Source organism: Heterodontus francisci, chromosome 4 (assembly GCF_036365525.1).
Source record: "Heterodontus francisci isolate sHetFra1 chromosome 4, sHetFra1.hap1, whole genome shotgun sequence".
In the NCBI taxonomy this organism is placed as follows: Eukaryota; Metazoa; Chordata; class Chondrichthyes; order Heterodontiformes; family Heterodontidae; genus Heterodontus; species Heterodontus francisci.
In genome coordinates, this window is record NC_090374.1 from 145184569 (window position 1) to 145205878 (window position 21310).

At 41.5% G+C, this 21310-nt stretch overlaps 1 protein-coding gene across 12 annotated transcripts in view; it reads right to left on the reverse strand.

Annotated features, from left to right (window-relative positions):
- focad (focadhesin) overlaps positions 1-21310 on the reverse strand; it is a 268225-nt gene that overhangs the window by 98948 nt on the left and 147967 nt on the right. For all 12 annotated transcript variants that reach the window (XM_068030258.1, XM_068030260.1, XM_068030265.1 and 9 more), the window contains 3 exons: positions 18724-18865; positions 14556-14744; positions 3554-3675 (listed from right to left, as the gene is read on the reverse strand). In XM_068030258.1, the coding sequence (XP_067886359.1) occupies positions 3554-3675; positions 14556-14744; positions 18724-18865 (453 nt within the window). The remainder of the gene's footprint in view (positions 1-3553; positions 3676-14555; positions 14745-18723; positions 18866-21310) is intronic.

Genomic DNA, 21310 nt, shown 5'->3' on the forward strand with positions numbered 1-21310 from the left:
TCAGCAATTACAGTTCAGTTGTTAAAGTAATTGGTTATTTTCTTTGAAGAAATTAATCTGACTTGACTTTTCAGAATTTATTTATTTATTTCGAGATACAGCACTGAAGCAGGCCCTTCGGCCCACCGAGTCTGTGCCGACCATCAACCACCCATTTATACTAATCCTACATTAATCCCATATTCCTACCACATCCCCTCAATTCCCCTACCACCTATCTATACTAGGGGCAATTTATAACTGCCAATTTACTTATCAACCTGCAAGTCTTTGGCTGTGGGAGGAAACCGGAGCACCCGGCGAAAACCCACGCGGTTACAGGGAGAACTTGCAAACTCTGCACAGGCAGTATCCAGAATCGAACCCAGGTCGCTGGAGCTGTGAGGCTGCGGTGCTAACCACTGCGCCCCCCTGAGAGCATAATAAATAGGGTTTAAACAGACAGAGGGAGAGCTCTCCTTTTTCCTTCAGTATATGCTGGCAGACAGTCTGTGTGTCTATGTCCCACCTGTCTCTTCAAAGATTAATTGCAACATTGTATATTTTAAGCTTAGTCTCTGAGTGGCTGTATCCAAGACAACCAGCATGCACTTTCCTCGATAACTTCTGAAGCTGGCTTGTTCTCCCACTCTGTATGGCTGTATCCTACCGAAACCAGAATCACCTTCTGTAACTCCTGAGGCTTGCTTGTTCTTAAAGAGGTACTGATCCTTTGCTGTCTTAAAGACACACCACATACTTCCCGAAAAAAACCCACCAGAATCAGAACAATTAATGGGGTTGACAAAAGATCCAAGAATGTCTCGTAATTCGAGTCATTTTTTGCTTCACTCAGGGAAATGAGGAATATTTTTGCAACAATTTGGTCACTCACTTATACGAATGAAAAGAGAAAGCTTCTCAGATCTGTTCATGATGAAAGGTCACAGACCTGAAATGCTAACTCTTTTTCTCTCCCCACAGATGCAGCCTGACTTGCCGAGTATTTCCAGCATTTCCTGTTTTTATTTAAGATCTGTTCATATTGTTCCCAGAAATTCCACCAAAACACTTCCAGTCACGTAAAGCACATGTGCACCTGCAGAATCTTCTAGGAACGTCGCTCTTCATCAAAATTATCACCAAGCCCGCACTTTTGAAGTAATGCAGGCAATGTTGATGAAAGCCATTCGTTGGTTATTTCAGGGGTGATTTCATAGGTTTCTTCAACAATTTCCTTATGAGCTATGACATGAACATTTTTTTGCATCTCTATGTATTGCAAGATGACTTTAGAGACATATGAGAATGATAACAAACTGGCAGTCAACATAAAAGGGAACCCAAAAATCTTCTACCGGCATGTAAACAGTAAGAGGGTAGTAAGAGGCAGGATGGGGCCTAGTAGGGCCAAAGAGGATGATATATGCTTAGAGGCGCAAGTCAAGGCTAGAATATTTAATAAGTAGTTTATATTAGTGTTTACTAAGGAAGAGGATGAAACTGAGATGGCAGAGGAAATGGATGGGGAGAAAATCGATAGGCATTATGTACTGGAAAGGCTGGCTATGCTTAGAGTGGATAAGTCTCCTGGTCCAGATGGTTTGCATCCTAGGTTGCCAAAGGAAGTGGAAGTAGAGATAGTGGACGGGCTTGCCATAATCTTCCAACCTTCCCTAGATATGAGGGAGGTGCCAAAGGATTGGATAGTGGCATATGTGACACCCGTGTTCATGAAAGAGTGTAAGGACATTCCCAGTAACTACAAGTCGGTTAACATCAGTGGAGGATACATTTTTAGAAATAATAAAATCAGGGAAAATATTAACAAGCACTTGAAGAGGTTTGAGTTAATTAAGGAGAGCCAGAATGGATTTGTAAAAGGCAGATCTTGTTTGACTCATCTAATTGAAGTTTTAGTTGACCTAACAGAGAAACTTGATGGTTTGAATGCGGTAGATGTTGTCTATATGGATTTAAAGAAAGCATTTGATAAAGTACCCATAAAAGGTTAGTTAACAAAATTGAGGCTCTTGGAATGGGAGGGTCACTGTCAGCTGAGACAAAAACTTGGCTTAAGGACAGAAAACAGGATGTGTATGGTTATTTTTCAGACTACAGGACAGTAGACAGTGTTGTTCCCCAAGGATCAGTGCTAGGTCCACTGTTTTTTTCAGAGGGAGGCTCACTAAAGAAAAAGAACAACTTCTGATGGGTTTGTGGGCTAAACTTGCATAACATTAGTCAAATTATAACATGATATAGCAATAATGATATGCAAACTCAAATGTTCACAAAACATACCAAGCTGCCAGTATAACATGTGGATTACTACAATATATGATTTAACATTATGCCAATTTGGCTGGAATACATGTTCTGTGTTTATTTTTGAACATAATTTGGAAAACTACACAATCATTACAGATACATTAAAATTAGTTCTGAAACACTTTTCGACACTGCAACAGGAGACACCATTGTAGGAAACATGATGACTACATTGGACAGTTAGGAATGCAATCACAAAAGAACTGTGCCACAGAAGAGTGGTGCTGGAAGAAGATGGTGCAATCAATCGTACTGAAGGCTGGAAAGAGAAGGCATGGGATGGGTAAACATGGGGCTGGAGGAGGATGAGGGAGGTGAATGGATGGTTTCAATTTCAGAGGCAAAGAAATCCAAGAGCTACCCTGTGAGTACTTTGCGTCAGAGGTGAGGATGAAAGAGGATGCAAGGGGGTGGATGTCAAAACAGGTGGTTTATGCTGCAAGAGATAAGCCTGCGTTTCTCTTTACTCTTGAAGATTATCCTGAACAGCAAAACGATTTAGCAGGGAGAGGCAGAGGCAATGTTCTGGAGATCGTTCAGCTAGACAGAGTAGTGGATGACCAGAGAGCACCTGCTAGAAGTAAGCTTAAGCCTGCCACCCTTGGATTTGAGATGGTTTTGATGGATGCCATAGTGTGGTGATAAGAGAATATCGAAGATGGAAATAAGAGCTGGTGAGCAGGTTGCTGGAGGTGGCAACACCACAGCCTGTCAGCTACCAGAGGAGAGGGAGCTGTGAGTGAGAGCAGAATCTTGCCAGAGGGTAGGCATCTGCTTTTATTGTTTTATTAAATCTTCTTAAATTCTCAGGGAAATGGAGAAGCATTGCACTGATTAGGTCCCATTGAGGCATGGAGGAAAAGACAACAGGAGGGCAGTGGTGGCCAGACAGTGGAGGTGAACCAAATAGTCCAACTTGTAGGTGGCCACATTAAATGATATATACCTGTTAAAATGTGCTGCTCTCTGGGATCCAGGCCTTAATCCCATCCTGGACTCCTGAGAGTTTTCCCAACCACTTGTTGTTGGGGAGATACACCTGGCCAGGTGCACCACTGTCAACCATGCATCAAGAAGCACTGAAGGTCTGGGCTGCAGAATCTCTGATGTGCAGAAAACTATTTTAGGCTGTGCTACTGGCTCACAGGCAATCACGTGTGGAAAATACACTTAATTAGGTGCAATTCTGCACTAACGCAACACTTTTTCTATTATATATTTCATAAACAACACCAAAACTTACCTCATGGATAAGGGCTGCGAGCATCTGCTGGTAACTACGTCCCCTACTTACAAGAAAGCGATTAATAGGCTTGCCATCTTTATCAGTCTGAATGTGTAGATCATAACAAAGCAACAAACCAGCTGCAAGAAAGCAGGAAAAGCTTTAACTGAATGACTAACTTTCAGAAGACAGTGAATATGTAAACTGTAGTTTCATAGTATCTTACTTAGCCAACAATGAGGAAGCTATCAGTGAGTTACGAAGATTTGCACCACAACCAGATATCCAGAGTTAAACAATTAGCATGCTGTTACTTTTCAGAACAGTGGTCTCCTCATAAGTTGTTCAACCTCCTAAATGTAAAATGGAAACACTGCCTCTTTAGAAATTAGTGTTATGAGGTTCAGAAAATCTCCTACTTTATATTCTTAGGGATATGCCAGAAACATGTTGTTGGTGCTTTTAGAAGCTCTCTGGTTATATACGCTTTGTTACCAATGTCAAGAAAACATAATATGCCAAAGGAGAAATATTCATTTTTCGGTAGGAAACTTACATTAAACTTTTAATGGAATAAAGCCTACAGTTAACAAAAAAAACCTGACAACCAAGATGGCCACCACAATTTGCATTTGAAATACCTCAAATTCCAGAAGATCGAATTGGAGACACAAGTCTAACAAGCAGGACAATGCTTTGGCTAACTGAGTAGGTTATCCAGATCACCCTCGTTAGAGGAACATTCAAAGCCATCTCGAGGCATGCATGAGTGGAGACGTCCCTCCAGAGGATAAACACTGACAATACCACCCGAGAGGGCTTTTAGACTTTGGACCTCATTAAAAACAAGGGAATTGAGAGAACCATGTGACCGTCTCCCCAGGCTGTGTAAAACTGGGAGTTTTGTTACACAAAGAGACAAGCAGTAACTGAGTGTGCAGCAACAGAGAAAGCTGTGTGCTTCCCTTTCTCTCTCTCCAGAAAACATCAAGTTTGAAAATCGTCTATGATTGCAGACTCTCCAAGTCTACAGACTGCTACAGAGACCAGGGGAAGAGAGCCATCTACAAGTCTGCCTCCAAGAAAACCTTGAGCCAAGTAGGCCAGCCACAAAGACTTCAAGAATACAACTTCAGCTGGAAGACCACCGAATCATCCAAGCTCACAGACTGTACACTTAAGTTTCATTTATTCTGGACTTTAATCCAACCACAAAACATACTTTCCACATTGTAATCTATTTGTGTGTGTGTGTGATTCTTGTGTGATCATGTGCGTGAATGTGTAGCGCACTTTTTATTATTTTCAAATCGGGTTTAGATTGTTAAGTATAACGAAATCACATCTTTCTTATTTAAACTCAAGAAAACCTGTCTGATTGGTTCTTTCACGATCACATTAAAGGAAAAAGGTAAAACACTCACTGAGGTGGTAAGCACAACCACTGATTAAAAAAGTAAAACCTATTGCAGTCAGTTAAGAGGAAGTGACCCTCTTATGTGACCCTCCCCACCACCCCCCCCCCTCACCTGGCCATAACACTAAATAAACCATTTCCAGAAAACCGCTACTCCAGTCTTTTCAACAAGCCTAATATCAAATCTGATATCCCTAACTGACCTGCATTTTGTGATAAGAATAATGGCGAGGTTACCAGCACTCACTGTTAAGAAGTAAATCGGACAGGAACTTCTAACATCTGCACATATGCAGTATTCTGCATGTTGTTGTCCAATGTGACTTGACCGTTCATAAGCTTAGCTCAAACAGTATCTCACCAAAAAAGCTCAGAATTAAAATACACGCAAGGGCATGCATTTGCTATACTTACCCACAAGATACATCAGAAAAGGTTAGGGCTTCTCCATTCAAGTGTAAGCGAAATTTTAACTGCGTGCTAAGTATTAATTACTGCCAAATAACCCCTCTGGCAATGAAAACTTAATTTTAAAAGTGTGGAGTCTTATTCCATCAGATTTTAATTATTGTTGGAGATGTAAAAATTTTTTTTTTAAGAAAACCTTTCCTTTCTATCTCTCTTTAATTCCATCTCTTGTTCTCTCTCTTTATTTTGCTTTCTATATACAAATTTACATTGAATTAAATATTTGAATTTAAACATCCCGGTTCAGATTCTGCACACTTCAGTAAGAATTCTTCAATGTGACTGGTTGAAGAGACATGCTGTTGCTTTCCCAGTTCACCTAGATCCCTTGTAGAGGGCACCATGCTGTATCAGATGGCGAACAGTAAGCTGCCACTCAAAGGTTCGCAAAAAGCTAACTGTAAAATCTGGGCCACTGAATTGGTATAAGAGTAGCTATCCAGGCTTCTTCAATCCAATAGATCCATGACTGATCTCAAACACAACTTCACCGGATGCCCAAAAAGTATCTACATCAACCTGGACCTAATTCCTAAGAATAATAGGAACATCTGTATGACTAAACCAATCTCGGTATACCACAGAAGTTTTACATAATGTGTTTAAGATACCAGAAGTCGGTGGAGAGCTTATGGCAAGCTCCTTGTATCCCATTATTCATACTTATTCATCTATTCATACTAGAAAACTGGAGTTTCCTTCCTCAACTGGGACTGGCAATATTTTCTCTGCATTTAAAAGATAACAGGAAGATCAACAAGAGTCTGTGTGAATAGAAATTCCTGGTGACTTCCGGTACACAATAAAGGCCATCAAGCCTGAATGTGAGATACACCCTCAAAACAAGTCACCCAAAATTACTGTTGCGCTGATCTATTTGGGTGAGATGGAGAAAAAACCTGAAAAAGTATGACCTTCAGAAATATCCACTGAGGCAATTACAGCACCCTTGCTTGTTCAGATACATCTTTGTGTTCAACAAAGAAGCAATCCTTGCATTGTACTCACAAAATCAGATAGGTGTGCTGAGTCAGAACTACAACATCCCACAATAGTCTGAAACAACTTTTTCCCCTCATGGAGGACAATGCAAAGTAGCCAAAGGCCTCTGCTGACTCAGGGAAATCCAAGCATGTCTCACTTTAGGCAATGTGCCCTGGGATCCAACCGTGCTTGTATCAAAACTGGGGTTATATTCCACTGGAGTGACCGGTGCCATGTGTCTGGAAACTAATTTATATGAAAACATTTTGGGATAAGATTTTAATAGCTGACAATAAAGCACTACAAGGGCCCTTTATAAAAGTACAGTACAAAAACAGGTTATTCAGCCCAACAGGTTTATGCCAGTGCTTATGCTCCACACGAGCCTAATCTAAACCTACTTTGTGGCACATATCCTTCGATTCCTTTCTTCCTCATAGGAACACAAGAAATAGGAGCAGAAGTAGACCATACAGCCTATCGGGCCTGCTCCACCATTCAATACGATCATGGCTGACCTTGGGCTTCAATTCCACTTTCCCGCCTGCTCCCCATATTCCTAGATTCCCTGCGGGACCAAAAATCTATCTATCCCAGCCTTAAATGTATTCAATGATGGAGCATCCACAACACTCTGGGTTAGAGAATTCCAAAGATTCACAACCCTTTGGGTGAAGTAATTTCTCATCTCAGTCCTGAATGATCGGCCCCTTATCCTGAGACTGTGCCCCCGGACCAGCGGAAAGAATCTCTCAGCTTCTACCCTATCGAGCCCTTTCAGAATCTTGTATGTATCAGTTAGATCGCCTCTCATTCTTCTAAACTCCATAGAATATAGTCCCAATTTACTCAGCCTCTCATCATAGGCCAACTCCCTCATCCCAGGGACCAATTTGGTAAATCTTTGCTGCACTGCCTCCAGTGCAAGTATATCCTTTCTTAAATGTGGAGACCAAACTGCACACGGTATTCCAGGTGTAGTCTCACCAAAGCCCTGTACAATTTTAGTAAGCCTTCTTTATTCCTGTACTCCAATTCCCTTGCAATAAAGGCCAACATGCCATTTGCCTTCCTAATAGCTTGCGGCACCTGCATGTTAACTTTCTGTGTACCTTGTACGAGAACCCCCAAGTCTCTCTGAACATCAACACTTAGCAGTTTCACACCTTTTAAAAAATATTCTGCTTTTCCATTTTTATGACCAAAGTAAACAACTTCACACTTCCCTACATTATACTCCATTTGCCACCTTGTTGCCCACTCACTTAACCTGACTATATCTCTTTGCAGCCTCTCTATGTCCTCCCCACAGCTTACCTTTCCACCGCACTTTGTATCATAAGAAAACCTAGATAGATTACTCTCTGTGTCTTCATCCAAGACATGAATATAGTGTGTAAATAGCTGAGGCCCCAGCACTGATCCTTGCGGCACCCCACTATTTACTGTCTGCCAACTTGAAAATGCCCCATTTATGCCCACTCTCTGCTTCCTGTTTGTTAACCAATCCTCAATACATGATAACATATTACCCCCACACCATGAGCCCTCATCTTACCTACTAATCTTTTATGTGGCAACTTATCAAATGCCTTTTGGAAATCCAAGTATACATCATCTACTGGTTCCCCTTTACCTACCCTACTAGCTGCATCCTCAAAAAGTTCTAATAAATTAGTCAAACAGGATTTTCCCTCAGTAAAATCATGCTCATGTACTTAGCTAGCTTTTGCTTCAAAGCACCTATGCGATTTGCCTCAACCACTCCAGGTAGTAGCGAATTCCTCTTTCTCAACATTGAGTAAGTAAGTTTCTCGTGAATTTCTTAATGGATTTATTACTGACTATCTTGTATTTATAGCCCCTCGCTTTAGACTGCCACACACTGCTTTATTGCGGAGAGCCAGTTGGTGAAGGGTAGTCCTGGAGCCAGTCTTTACTCTGTGCTATATTTATTTACAGAGCGAAATATTACAAACATACACCTCCGAACTCAACCACATCAGTTTCAATAAAGATATATACCATTGAGAAAGAAAGACTCTATGAGAATGATACACCAACTATGGCTAAGACAATTAAGGAAGATATCAAATTGAAAGAAAAGGAGTACAATGCTGCGAAGATTAGTGGTAGACCAGAAGATTGGGAAAATTTTAGAAACCAGCAAAGGGTTTAGTTTAGTTTAGAGATACAGCACTGAAACAGGCCCTTCGGCCCACCGATGTGATGTGCCGACCATCAACCACCCATTTATACTAATCCTACACTAATCCCATATTCCTACCAAACATCCCCACCTGTCCCTATATTTCCCTACCACCTACCTATACTAGTGGCAATTTATAATGGCCAATGTACCTACCAACCTGCAAATCTTTTGGCTTGTGGGAGGAAACCGGAGCACCCGGAGAAAACCCACGCAGACACAGGGAGAACTTGCAAACTCCACACAGGCAGTACCCAGAATTGAACCCGGGTCGCTGGAGCTGTGAGGCTGCGGTGCTAACCACTGCGCCACTGTGCCGCCCCGGTGTCTAAATAAATAATAAAGGAGGAGAAATGAAAGGAGGAGAGTATGAGAGTAAACGAGCAAGAAATCAAAAATGGCAGTAAGAGCTTCTACAGGTATATAAAAAGGAAGAGAGTAGCCAAAAGAAAGCATTGGTTCCTTAGAGGATGAGATTGGGGGAAATAATGGGAAACGAAGAAATGGCAGAGACCTTGAACAAGCCATTACAACCAGGTGAGAAAGGGTTCTAGAGGTCCCTCTCAGCCTTCATCTGGTCTTTCCATAACAAGGTTTAATTTTAAACACACCGTATTTTTACCTCCCCACTAGTGAATTCTTGCTTACCAATTTTAAGGCAAAAAAACCAGCTCAAACAGGTTTTCTTCGGTTTAAAGAAGAAAAGTTGAAATTTATTAAACTTGAACTTAAACTCTAATTCGATTGACGCCTACGGATACACGACACGCCCACGCTAGCATGCGTATGCGATACACACAAGCAAATAGAGACAGAAAAGAGAAGTGGAAAAAGTAAAGTGGAAAAGTTTGAGGCAACATCTAAAGAGTTATTGTTATGGTTATTCGAGCTCACTACAGTGTCCTTGATTGTAGGTAGATCTTGCTTTTCATTGGGGCCTAGTATTCTTCTTAAACCTTGTTCGCTGGAGGAGACTTTTCTCTCTTGGGGTTCATGTGTCTTCAGTGGGTTCATGTGTCTTCAGTGGATTCAGAGGCTTGAGAGAAAGAGATGGTAGCAGACAGGAGAGATCTTCTCAGTCCAGGAGCAAACAGTCTTTCTCCTCAAACTCTCTGTGGCGAGTTCAAAAAACCCTGTAACAGTCATGTGACCAGCTGGTCTAACCAATCCTGGATTGCATCACCTTAGCAGTCTCTGGAATGCTCCTCTTACACACAATATCTGGTGATCAAGGTCCATTGTGAGTTGAATGTGTCTGGGAATGGTCCTTTGTCCTTCCAAGCACTGTCTGTTAATATGCAAATGTCTTTTCCAGCCACGGCTGATCTGTTTAACAAGTAATTTCCTCGCTCCAGCAACAAATTAAAATCAATGTTCATGACAAAATTAATGTGCCTCATTCTTGGCAGGTGGGGGGCCCACATGACAAAGCATTTTGTATCACGCTTCACAGTAGAAGAAATAAAAAGCATCCCAAGAATAGTAGAAGATCAAGAGGCAAAAGGGAGGGAGGAACTTAAAACAATCACTAGAGAAAAGGGACTAAAGGCTGACAAGTCCCCTAGACCTGATGGCCTGCATTCTAGGCTCTTAGAAGAAGTGGCTGCATAGATAGTGGATGCATAGTTTGTAATCTTCCAAACTAGATTCTGGAAAGGTCCCAGTGAATTGGAAAACCACAAATGTAATACCTCTATTCAAGAAAGGAGAGATACAGAAAGCAGGAAACTATAGGCCAGTTAGACTGACATCGGTCATTGCATACAGTTTTGGTCTCAATTGAGGAGGAATATACTTGCACTGGAAGCAGTTCAGAGAAGATTCACTAGGCTGATTCCTGGGATGAAGGGGTTGTCTTATGAGGAAAGGTTGAGCACATTAGGCCTATACTCAGTGGAGTTTGGAAAAATGAGACATGATCTTATTGGAACATTTAAGATTCTGAGGGGGACTGGCAGGGTAGATACTGAGAGGATGTTTCCTTTTGTGGGGGAATCTAGAACTAGGGGGCACAGTTTCAAAATAAGGGGTCTCCCATTTAAGATGGAAATGAAGAGAAATCTCTTCTTCCAGAAGGTTTTATTTTGGAATTCTCTTCCTCAGAGACAAGTGGAGGCTGCATCATTGAATATATTCCAGGCTGAGTTAGACAGATTTTTGATTGACAAGGGAGTCAAGGGTTACGGGGTAGGGGGTGGGGGGGCTGGCAGGATAGTGGAGTTAAGGTCACAGTCACAACAGCATAGTTCTTATTTACTGGCGCAGCAGACTCGAGGGGCCGAATGGCCTACTCCTATTCCTACTTCTTATGATTTTACTGAACCCCTTCATAATTTTAAAGGACTAATCAGGTCACCCTCTCAATCTTCTCTTTTACAGAGAAAAGGACCTCCGAGCCTGTTCAGTCTTTTCTGATAGTCATACCCTCATAGTTCTGATGTCATCCTTCTGAATCTTTTATGCACTTCCACCAGTGCTTCTATATCCTTCGTGTAGTTGAGACCAGAACTATGCACTTTCGCCTAACAAAGGTTCTGGAAAGTTTAACACAACTTTTTTTTCATTCATTTCATGGGATGTGGGCGTTGCTGGTAAGACCAGCATTTGTTGTCCATCACAACGGAGTGGCTTGCTAGGCCATTTCAGTGGGCAATTAAGAGTCAACCACATTGCTGTGGATCTGGAGTCACATGTAGGCCAGACCAGGTAAGGATGGCAGATTTCCTTCCCTAAAGGAGTTGAGTGAACCAGATAGGTTTTTGTGACAATTGATGATAGTTTCATGGCGCCTTTATTGAGATGAGCTTTCAACACCAGATTTGTATGCACTGTTTAAGGAGTTGTTAACCTGCTTCACCAGATCTTGAGAGTACCTCAAAATCCCTCTGCACCTCCATCCTATATAGACTCTTATTTTCCAAGTAGTATATGGCCTCTTTATTCTTCCTACCAGAATGCAACACCTCACCGTTATAGGTACTAAAATTAATTTAAAATTTGTACGCCCATTCAGCAAGTTTGCTAATGTCTTGTATTTTATCACAGTCTTAATCAGTATTAACTATAACCCCACCCCCCATTTAGTGTCACCTGCAAATTTTGATACTGTAAATCTGATTCCCAAGTCCAAATCATTTATGTAAATGGTGAAGTGGTCCCAGCATTGATCCCTGCAGAACACCACTTCCCATCTTCTGCCAATTTGAGTAAGTTACATTAAATCCCAACTCTGTTTGCTGTTTCACAGACATTTGGCTATCCATTCTGTTGCTTGTCCCCCGACTCCACAACCTCTGAAAATAGTCATGAGTCTATGTGGTAACTCATCAAAGACCTTTTGAAAGTCCATATATATTACATCCACTGCATGACCATTGTCTATTCTCTCTGTTACTTTTTCAAAGAAATCAATATGGTTGGTTAAGCATGACCTTCCCTTTTGAAATTAATGCTGACTATTCTTTGCTATATTATCTGTTTCCACACATTTTTCTATTCCATTATCTTTCCTGACACTGACACTAAACTACCTAATCAATAGTTTCCTGGATTTGTTCTATCTCCCTTTTTGAATATAATTATGTCCATTTTTTCCCTCCCTTAACGGAACTCACTTTGATGTAAAGACTGCTGTTCAATGTTGTCAATGTTTGTGGCTTGTTTCAATGGTATAAGCCACTACCTGCTGGGATTAAGTGGTGGAAGCCACCCTGGATCAGCACCAGATCTGCAGAGTGGGCACAATTACATCAGCTAAAACACTCTGACTACTTAACAGTAGTAGATGTCAGATGGTACATGGTGGATAAACCTGAAGGTTGGACCAATTTATAATTAATACTAGAAAAATGTGCGGGGTTCTAAAGCCTGCTCCCCAATGGACAAACCAAAACAAAATTTGGTTTAATCGCTGAGTCCTTATGGAAATATTCTTGAGAATGCTTCCTCCTTGACCATGATCTTGTCATCTCAAGTGGTCTTGCTAGTCTCATCATACCAATCACAAATAAAGCCATCTTTGATCACTTCCTTACAGCAGTTTTCACCTACATCCCCCTTCCGCACTCCAAGCCCACTGCCTTCTGTATCTGCCTTTGGAAGAGAACTATCCCTCAATTCACTTGCAACTGCACTTTCAAAATCCCAACTGTCTAACCTTTGGCCCTCTGTTCTCCACAACATTTTTACAGCTACTGATTTACTCAACTGCACTCTCACCTCCACCTTTGGTGTCCTAGTCCTCAATAAAAGAATTCATGGTATTCAACTCATTTTAAATGCACTTCGCAGAGCAAAGCCTTACACCCAACAAAGTAGGGCATAATTAGCCAAAAGCACAGGTCAGTGCTTAACAGGATAGTGTTTCCAGCTGGTTTTGTCCTGCAGAATGGTAGCAATAGCTTATCTGTTTGGAAGCTGTTGTCACACTCAAGCGAACAGAAATTATGAACAAACCCGAAAACAGACACTTTTCTTACAAAACAAAATGGAGTCAAGAGGTTAGGTGTCCTTATCCTGTACTGCTAATACACATGGAAATGGCAAGAACCCTGAGCCAGTTCATTTCTGGACAAGCCTTGGAGAAGGCATTAAAATATAAATGTAAAATTCTGTGTTAATGGTTACTTCACTCTAATGAATTGAGTTAATAATGGCATTGCAGACTTGGTGACTCCAAATTCAAACTCAAGAGAATAGGTGTGAAAAAACTCCACTTTATCAAGATGGAATGAAGATGAGTGACACGCAGAATCCATTGTCTAACAGTGGCCTCACCATCAGATGCTATTTATGAGAACAATGAGAGGGGAAACTGGTCACATGACAGAAACCAGATTTCTGATAAGGAGTTTTAGTAAGAGGCATTTTATGCAGACAAAGCCAGAAGGAAGAGAGATCGATCTGTCTATAACATCGAAGAGACAGGATCCTGCTGAAGATTACCAGCTCTGAACTACATGTAGCGAATGGAGTTTGGCCTTGAACTCCCTTCCAAACAGCACTGTTGGTGTACTTACACCCCAAGGACTGCAGCGATTCAAGAAGGCAGCTCACCACCACCTTCTCAAGAGCCATTAGGGATGGGCAATAAATGCTGTCCTCGCCAGCGACGTCTGTATTCATGAACAAATAAAAAAAATCTCTCTCGTGTGTGCGCGCGCGCGTGTATTTGTATGCGTGTGAAAGTGGATGAAGTTGCATACATTTTCAGGCAGAATAAGCATTTATTTTTCTTTTAAACTTGAGAAAACCTGTCATTTATATGTTTTTTGACCATTAAACACTCAGGGAATGAAACATTTTTTTCAAACAAATCGCTGTCTTCGGTCAGTTGAGAGGTGAAAAAGGGGCAACCATTCCTATCATCTCCTACCTGGCTGGAGCACTGAACAAATGAGAAATTATTTTATACAATGTATTTTTTTTTATAAAGTATGTTAAACAATCAATACTGGACTATTAAAACCATTGAGAGACTTTAATGAACTCAATAGTCATGTTTTCATCTTTACCTTAAGGAAGAATTTAAGTTAAATGTGAGTGGTAGCACCCCCAAAAATTGACAGTAAATTACTTCCACATTTCAGAAATAACAATATGTCACAAGGCTATAATACAAATTGAGGGTCTCTCAATTCTATCAAAACAAAATGCAAAAATGTCAAATATCCCATGTAGTCATCACAAACCCAAAGGTACCAAGTGTATTTTTCAAATGCTCCTCTCCCCCCACCCCCTGGAAAGGAGAGGGATAGAAGCAGCTTGATCTACTTTTAGGATGCAACTTTCTATTATCAGTTGTAGTTATTATTTGACTACATGGATATACCTAAAATTGTGATGAAATGATTAAACTTGCTTAATTTGTGAAACTCTAGGAATATAGATAAGGTGACAACACTGCACCAATGCTTTGTCAAAAAGATAGATCACTAATTCACCTGCCAGGCCAGACTTCAGTCCAGGTTGTTTGTTCTTCTCATACGTCTTGAGCATGAAGTTGGGAATCCCCGCTACAGTCTTCCCTTGGTCAGAGCGTACAGTTCCGCTTCGCAGTGCCGAATAATACACTCCACGGGGCATCGCAGTTAATTCTTGGGTCACAAGGGATGACAAAAACTCTTCAAAAGCTGAAAGGAAAGGTCAAAGAACTACTACTTCTGGCTGTCATGATGGACAAAATTAGTAACTGCAAGTTCAAATTTAAATAGCATGGTCAAGACAATCACTCCCATGTGTTATCTTGACTTTGAGTTCACCTCTGCCTAAACTTTTCTTCAGGAAGCTACCAGTAAGCGATGTCAGATGCTCCATTGAAGAGACAAATGCTTTTAACTCTTTATTCCTCAGTGATCAATTACCATGTTGCCAACACTGGCCTCAGGACAAACAACCAGCATTAGACAAAGAAAAGAATGACTGCATTCTGCCTTTTGGGGCAGCCAGGAAGAGATTGAATCACAAACTTTATTCAAAATTCAAACAAACTATGATCTAGACTTACAAACATTAGTTCAGATCCAAGGATGAGTTGGAATTGTGTTTTCAATGATCAAAATCTGAAAAGTAATTCCTTGTACTGTATTGCTGCCAGATTATCAAGAAGAAAGGTGCATAAAACCAAGCACTTGATAAAAATGGCCAGGCTTATTGGTGTAAATCAGCCAAGTCATTTATTTGTTGTAAAGTTTATTTGTGGTCACAATAATCGGCATTTGATCAGAAAATGCAAAAAAGCCATTTACACTTAACATTACCACAGGATTTTAAACAAAGAAAAAAAAATGAAATGTGGGCCGGAATTTAACGGCTGAAAAGTCAGGGGCGAGTCCGCCTCCACCAGGCCAGAAAGCCACGCTGCAATTTTGCGTGGCCCAGGCCCTTAATTGGCCTCAGTCGAGACATCCAACCCTCTGAGGCAGGAAGTCTCACCAGCAGTGCCATCGGGAGCAGCAACCACTGCTCGGACTGCACCCAGCAGGAGGAACGATGATGTCATCCTTCAAAAAGGTAAGAGGGACTTGGGCCTCGCTGAGGACAATCGGCTAGGCCCTGGCAAAGGGGGTGGGAGGGTTGTTGGAGTCGGACAGCAGGGCAGGGGTGGGTGTAGTTTTAGTGGAAGCGGCCCGTCCTGTTGGGGGTGCCCTCCATGGGGCACAGGGTGCCTGATCAAGTGGGCTTCCCCCCACTGACCCCGCAAGACCGCCAGGTTTTACTGGGCGGCTTCCTCAGGTGAAGTGCCTGTCCGCCCGCTGGTATTCTACCAGCAGCTGCAGGAAAAGGCCCTTAAGTGGCAATTAATTGGCTACTTAAGGGCCCCAATTGGCCTGGGGCAGGCGGGCCGCTTGCCACGTCCTCGCTGCTGGTAAAATAGCAGCGGGGGCGTGGAGGCAATGGGCACAGCATCCCCGCCTTCCACATAATTTTACAGCCCCCCCCCCCCCCCCCCCCATCTCCTAGTCCACTCCCTAGGAGGGCATTCAATTCCAGCCATGGATCCTGGAATCAACTGATCAACATTCACACTGAGGATAGTCTGCATGTTTCAAAGATGATACACAATCTTGGGTTTCTCACAGCCAAGCAACTTACCATGCAATAAAAGAGATGGTTCAACCTTATACACCAAATCTACTGTTCCCCATAGGAATAGAAGTAGGCCATTTGACCCCTCATGCCTGTACTGCCACTCAATGAAATCATGTTCAATCTAAGACCCAACTCCATGTAACTGCTTTTTCCTTATGTCCCTTAATACCTTTGGTTAACAAAACCTAATCAATCTCAGCCATAAAATTGACAATCGACCAAGCATTAGTTGTTCTTTGCAGAAGTGAGTTCCAAACTCACTCCAAATTTGCTAATTTCACTCCTGAAAGGTCTAGATCTAATTTATAGACCATGCTTCCTCACCCTAGACTCCCCAAGCAGCGGAAATAGTTTCTATCAACCCCATCAGTTCCTCTTAATGTTTTGAAAACTTTGATCAAATCATCCATTAACCTTCTAAATTCCAGGGAATACATCACTAGTTTGTGTAATCGCTCCTCATAACTTAACACTTGGAGTCCAGGTATCCTCCTGGTGAATCTGCGCTGCACTACCTCCAAGGCCAATATATCCTTCCTAAGATGTGCTGCCTGGAACTGAACATAAAACTCCAGATGTGGTCTAACCAGGGCTTTGTACAGCTGTAGCATAACTTCGACCCCTTAGTATTCTAGTCCTCTAAATATTAATTCCACACCTCCTGATGAGAAGATTAGTAGAGAGGCTGAGGCCAGATTGCATGCTCTTCCACAACTTCTGGTACTGTTCTCGAATATAATCATTTTAGGAAGCGCACTGGGGCACCACAAAGGTCACAACCAGCACTTAGATCCTCTAAGATGTAATCTTCTGTCTATGGATTTGAGGATGCCCTGAGATGACAGATTAGCAAAATTCTCACTCTTAATGGCAATAAGATGCACTGCCCCTGCAATGGCAAAACCCCAGTACAAACATATGAGTTGGGCTGCTATGACACAAATGTCAGTGTGATGAAGGGTATTGTCAGGATTGGCTTTCTGGACAAAGATACCTAGTGCCTTGGGACATTTTTCTAAGTTAAATGCTCTATATCAATGCAAGTTATTAGTGTTGTATTAAGTGACAAAATTCCTCTCAGCTACTGCACAATTCACCCCTCCAAATCAACAATCAACATTAATGACCTAATCGAATAACACCACCAGAAAAAGCAGATGATCAGCTGTGCACCTCTACCTATCTGCCACACTCCCTCACCATGGCCATCTTGATCTTGAACCATGTAATACTACTGCACAAAAATGAGCAATTAACAGACTCAGTGCATGCATGTTTGCTCCTATAAATGCAATGTAAAGCATATGCACACCTGCACCATTATGTAAAGCTATGTACAATTGTGTCCTTTGTATAAGCACATTTCTTTAAAAACTACTGGAAAATTCTGATTTGCATTAAAATAAGCCCTTTTAACCTCTGATTAGAGATGGAATCTATTGACATTACTTTAAATTTGGAGTCTCCTTAACTAACACAGCTCCAGTTTTCTGTATTTGACAAACTTTAAAAAATAAAGTATTGAATAGAAATTAAAAGCTTTTCGAGTACAGTAAAGACAACTTAAGTGAATACTAATAACTGAATAACCAGTTAAATGAATTAAATCTCAGAGTGTAAATCCTTTTCTTATGACTCCACAGTTTACTTTAATGAACTAGACAGTCTGGTTAAATGAATCGCAATATTATCTGTTGTTTTGTACTGCCTAACATTTCCAATCAAATGTTGACAATAACTTAGATTAAATGGGAATGGCGGCACCAGTCTACTTAGGCAAACTCCTGCTCTGATGTAATCTTAACTGTTTGGTTAGCAATGATATTCTCCTGATACAGGGTTCAAAGAACATGCTGGGGAAGGCAGCAACACATCTGAGCCCCTCTTTTGTTTCTTTACAATCCCCTTTTGCCTTGCACCATCATCCCTTTTGCCATTCCAAAATCCCTGCCATTTTGCCTTTTCCCTGGTTCTGTACTTGCGTAAAAACCAAGTAAATCTCTAACTTCTTCCAATTTTGGCGCAAGGTCATTGACCTGATATGTTAACTCTGTTTCTCTCTCCACAGATGCTGTCTGAGCTGCTGAGTATTTTCAGCATTTTCTGTTTTTAGAACACATCATAAGGGTTTGTTGAACGGCTATAGCACATCTGGAGGGCTGGTATTTCTGTTAAATTGCATAAATGAATAGCCCAGATAGTTGAATAAATGGTCAGCATATGGATTGCTCACTTGGAGGTTCCTCAGTACTGCACTGTTCAGAGCACTTCCCTATATTGCCTGCAGTTAACTTCAATTAATAGCGCACTATCATGACCTCACGCAATATTCATAAATTCTGAACCTCCATATTCAAAAGAGGTCTGACTGATACAAAAAAAATGTCTTTTTGTGAAGCTTATCTAAAAGAATCAATGTTTTAAACATGATTTTTAAAAAAGAAAAACATTGTTCTTTAACTGCAGGTCAACGTTGCTGCTTAATTTTGAGATAAAATAGTTACCAGCCTCAGAACATACCAGAGAACACAGGAAGAGGGGTCATTAAAAGCAGCTTCATGTATGATGCACCTGGGACTGAAAGATCTTCTTCCTTCTCTTCTTCTTCAGCATCCATTTCCATCTCATCACTTTCATAGTCATTTTTTCTTTCTGGCCTTACCTAGAGAGAAAATACAACATTAGTTCACCATATTAACTCATTTTTAAACTAAAATTTGACTACATGCACTTATATATTTCCAGTGTTCTACATAGCAAGTTGACCTAAAATTGTCAAGTGATTACTCATTTTTATCTTTGACCACCATAGGTCGCCCAGGCGATGGAAGAAAGAATGGTTCCAATTAAAAATAAAATATAAAAGTGATGTTTAAAGAACACAAGAACCCCATTAATACCTCTACAGTTGATTCTGGATCTGTCCTTGCCTCAGAGTATTTCTTGGGTACTGCTGAAAAAATCTTTCAAAATATTAGGCCTAACCTTTCAGTCATCTTAAGGTGGGATCACTTCAAGCAGATAACTGAGGTCCAAAAACCCCCAATGCGGCTACTGTGCTGCGAGAAGGGAAACGCGGTGAAAATTTCGCCTGCCATGACCCCACCATAAATGACGAGGTCAGTTAACTTAAGCAGAAAGAGAACCGGGGAAGGAATGAGATGGGATGGGAGTTAAGCTTCCAACAGATTCAAAATGGTCAGCAGTAAGGTTAAGGATCACAAAATTTCTGAAGACGAGGCAGAGGCAAATTGGCTGTCACTTTATCTTACATTAGTGATTACATTTCAAAAGTATTTCATTGGCTGTGAAGTGCTTTGGATCATCCTGAGGTCACAAAAGGCACCATAAAAATGCAAGTACTTCCTTCTTTTTTTTTTTTAAAACAACCTCCCCAGAGCAGCCACATTAAATTACCTGCTTCCCAGGACCTTTCCTCGTAGTCTCTTTATGTGCGTGACACTGCTCATTCGCTACCATCACAGTGCTGGAGGGGTCAAAGGTGAAAGGGGGATCTGACTTTGGGGAATAAAATTTCCACTAAAGTCAGCTTTGGCTCCTTAACTGTCAGAATTAGATTTGAGGTGCAGCTCTAAAAAAAGGATAGAGGTTAAGCACCATGGTCACATGGAGGCACTTAGGAACATTTCAGAGGACCTAGGAAAGTTGGCCCAAGTCCAGTGCCAATATCCAAGGCTTTGACACAATGCAGTGCTACCTAAAATGTGTTGGAATCATGAAGTTATGCATTTATACCCTGACAGAAAGGCCTTGCAGCAGTCACTGCATCAAAGCAGATGCTCTGACCACTGGTCTTCAAATTACTATTTGGAGACAGGCTTCTGAGATTTGGGATGGTGTCTCTCAGGGTCTGCAGGTTGTAAGTTATACCAGCAGATCCATCCTCCAACCAGTCGTAACAAGCCCCGATTTTCACCTACTGTTGCTGGCAAGATTAGGGGTGCAAATGGATCACCTGATTTACACCTGATCTGATTTTACATACGCTAATGAAGCTGAAAAATTGGATGGGTTGTAAACCATGTGTCATCCCGCACATGCCGTATTCCCTGGCACTTGAAGTTAAAATTAGAGCTTCAAATCCAGAACCGACACAAGTGGTGTAGCTAGAATCTGACCTATGCTGCCATCATCTCTCCTAATGACAGTTATTGTGACTTTCTTAGCCAGACCCTCTCAGATGTCATACACGCAGGAATCAAAATACAGGTCTAGGCTGCCTACAGTGGTGATTTAGTCTACTAAGCATACTTCCAGGTTTTAAAAGCCCTGAAACAAGTTCTAAGAGACTCATGGCACCACAGCACGGGGAACCCCAAACCCTCAGCACAGCACCAGATTATGGAGATGGCATCTGGCATAGGTATGGTGATATTAAACGAAAGAAACAACTGTTCAAGTCTGTACATGCACAGCAAAATCACTTTTGATATGGTGCACTGATCTGAACTAAGTCTGTTCTTTGTTTGACTTCTGTGTTTGATTTGACGCTTGGATGTCAGCTTAGAACACGACACATAGTTCCTTCTATAACTCCTCAAGCAGATCATTTCTGATATTCTTGAGGGAGCAGCATGATATGTATGCTCCGGAGGAAGAGTACCTAGTAGTTAGTTTAATGCAGTGTTATCCAAGGTGCTTCTTTCATTTCCTCTTCCTCCTGTTCTGCTTCTACTTATGCCACAAGGACACACACGGGAGTGAAGTCCATGGTAAGGGCTCCATGACAGAAGGGTGGGAGGAAAAAGATTTCCTTTCTGAAAGGAAGCTTCCTTTCTTAGCAACACGTGAGGAAAATAAGATTAGAGAGTTAAACGTGGCTCAAAGATTGATGTGGGAGAAATGGGTTCGATTCATGGGGCACTGGTACCAGTACTAGGGAAGGAGAGAGCTTCATCTGAACCATGCTGGGATCAGTGTCCTGGCAAATCGTATAACTGGGGTTGCAGATAGGACTTTAAACTAATTAGTGACGGGGAGGGTTCAATTGAAGGGAAGTTTAAATAAATCAAAAAGAAACGAGAGAGCAGAGGTGCAGGGTAGTGAAGAGGCAAATGGTAATCAAAGTGTGACAGGAAGCGGCAGA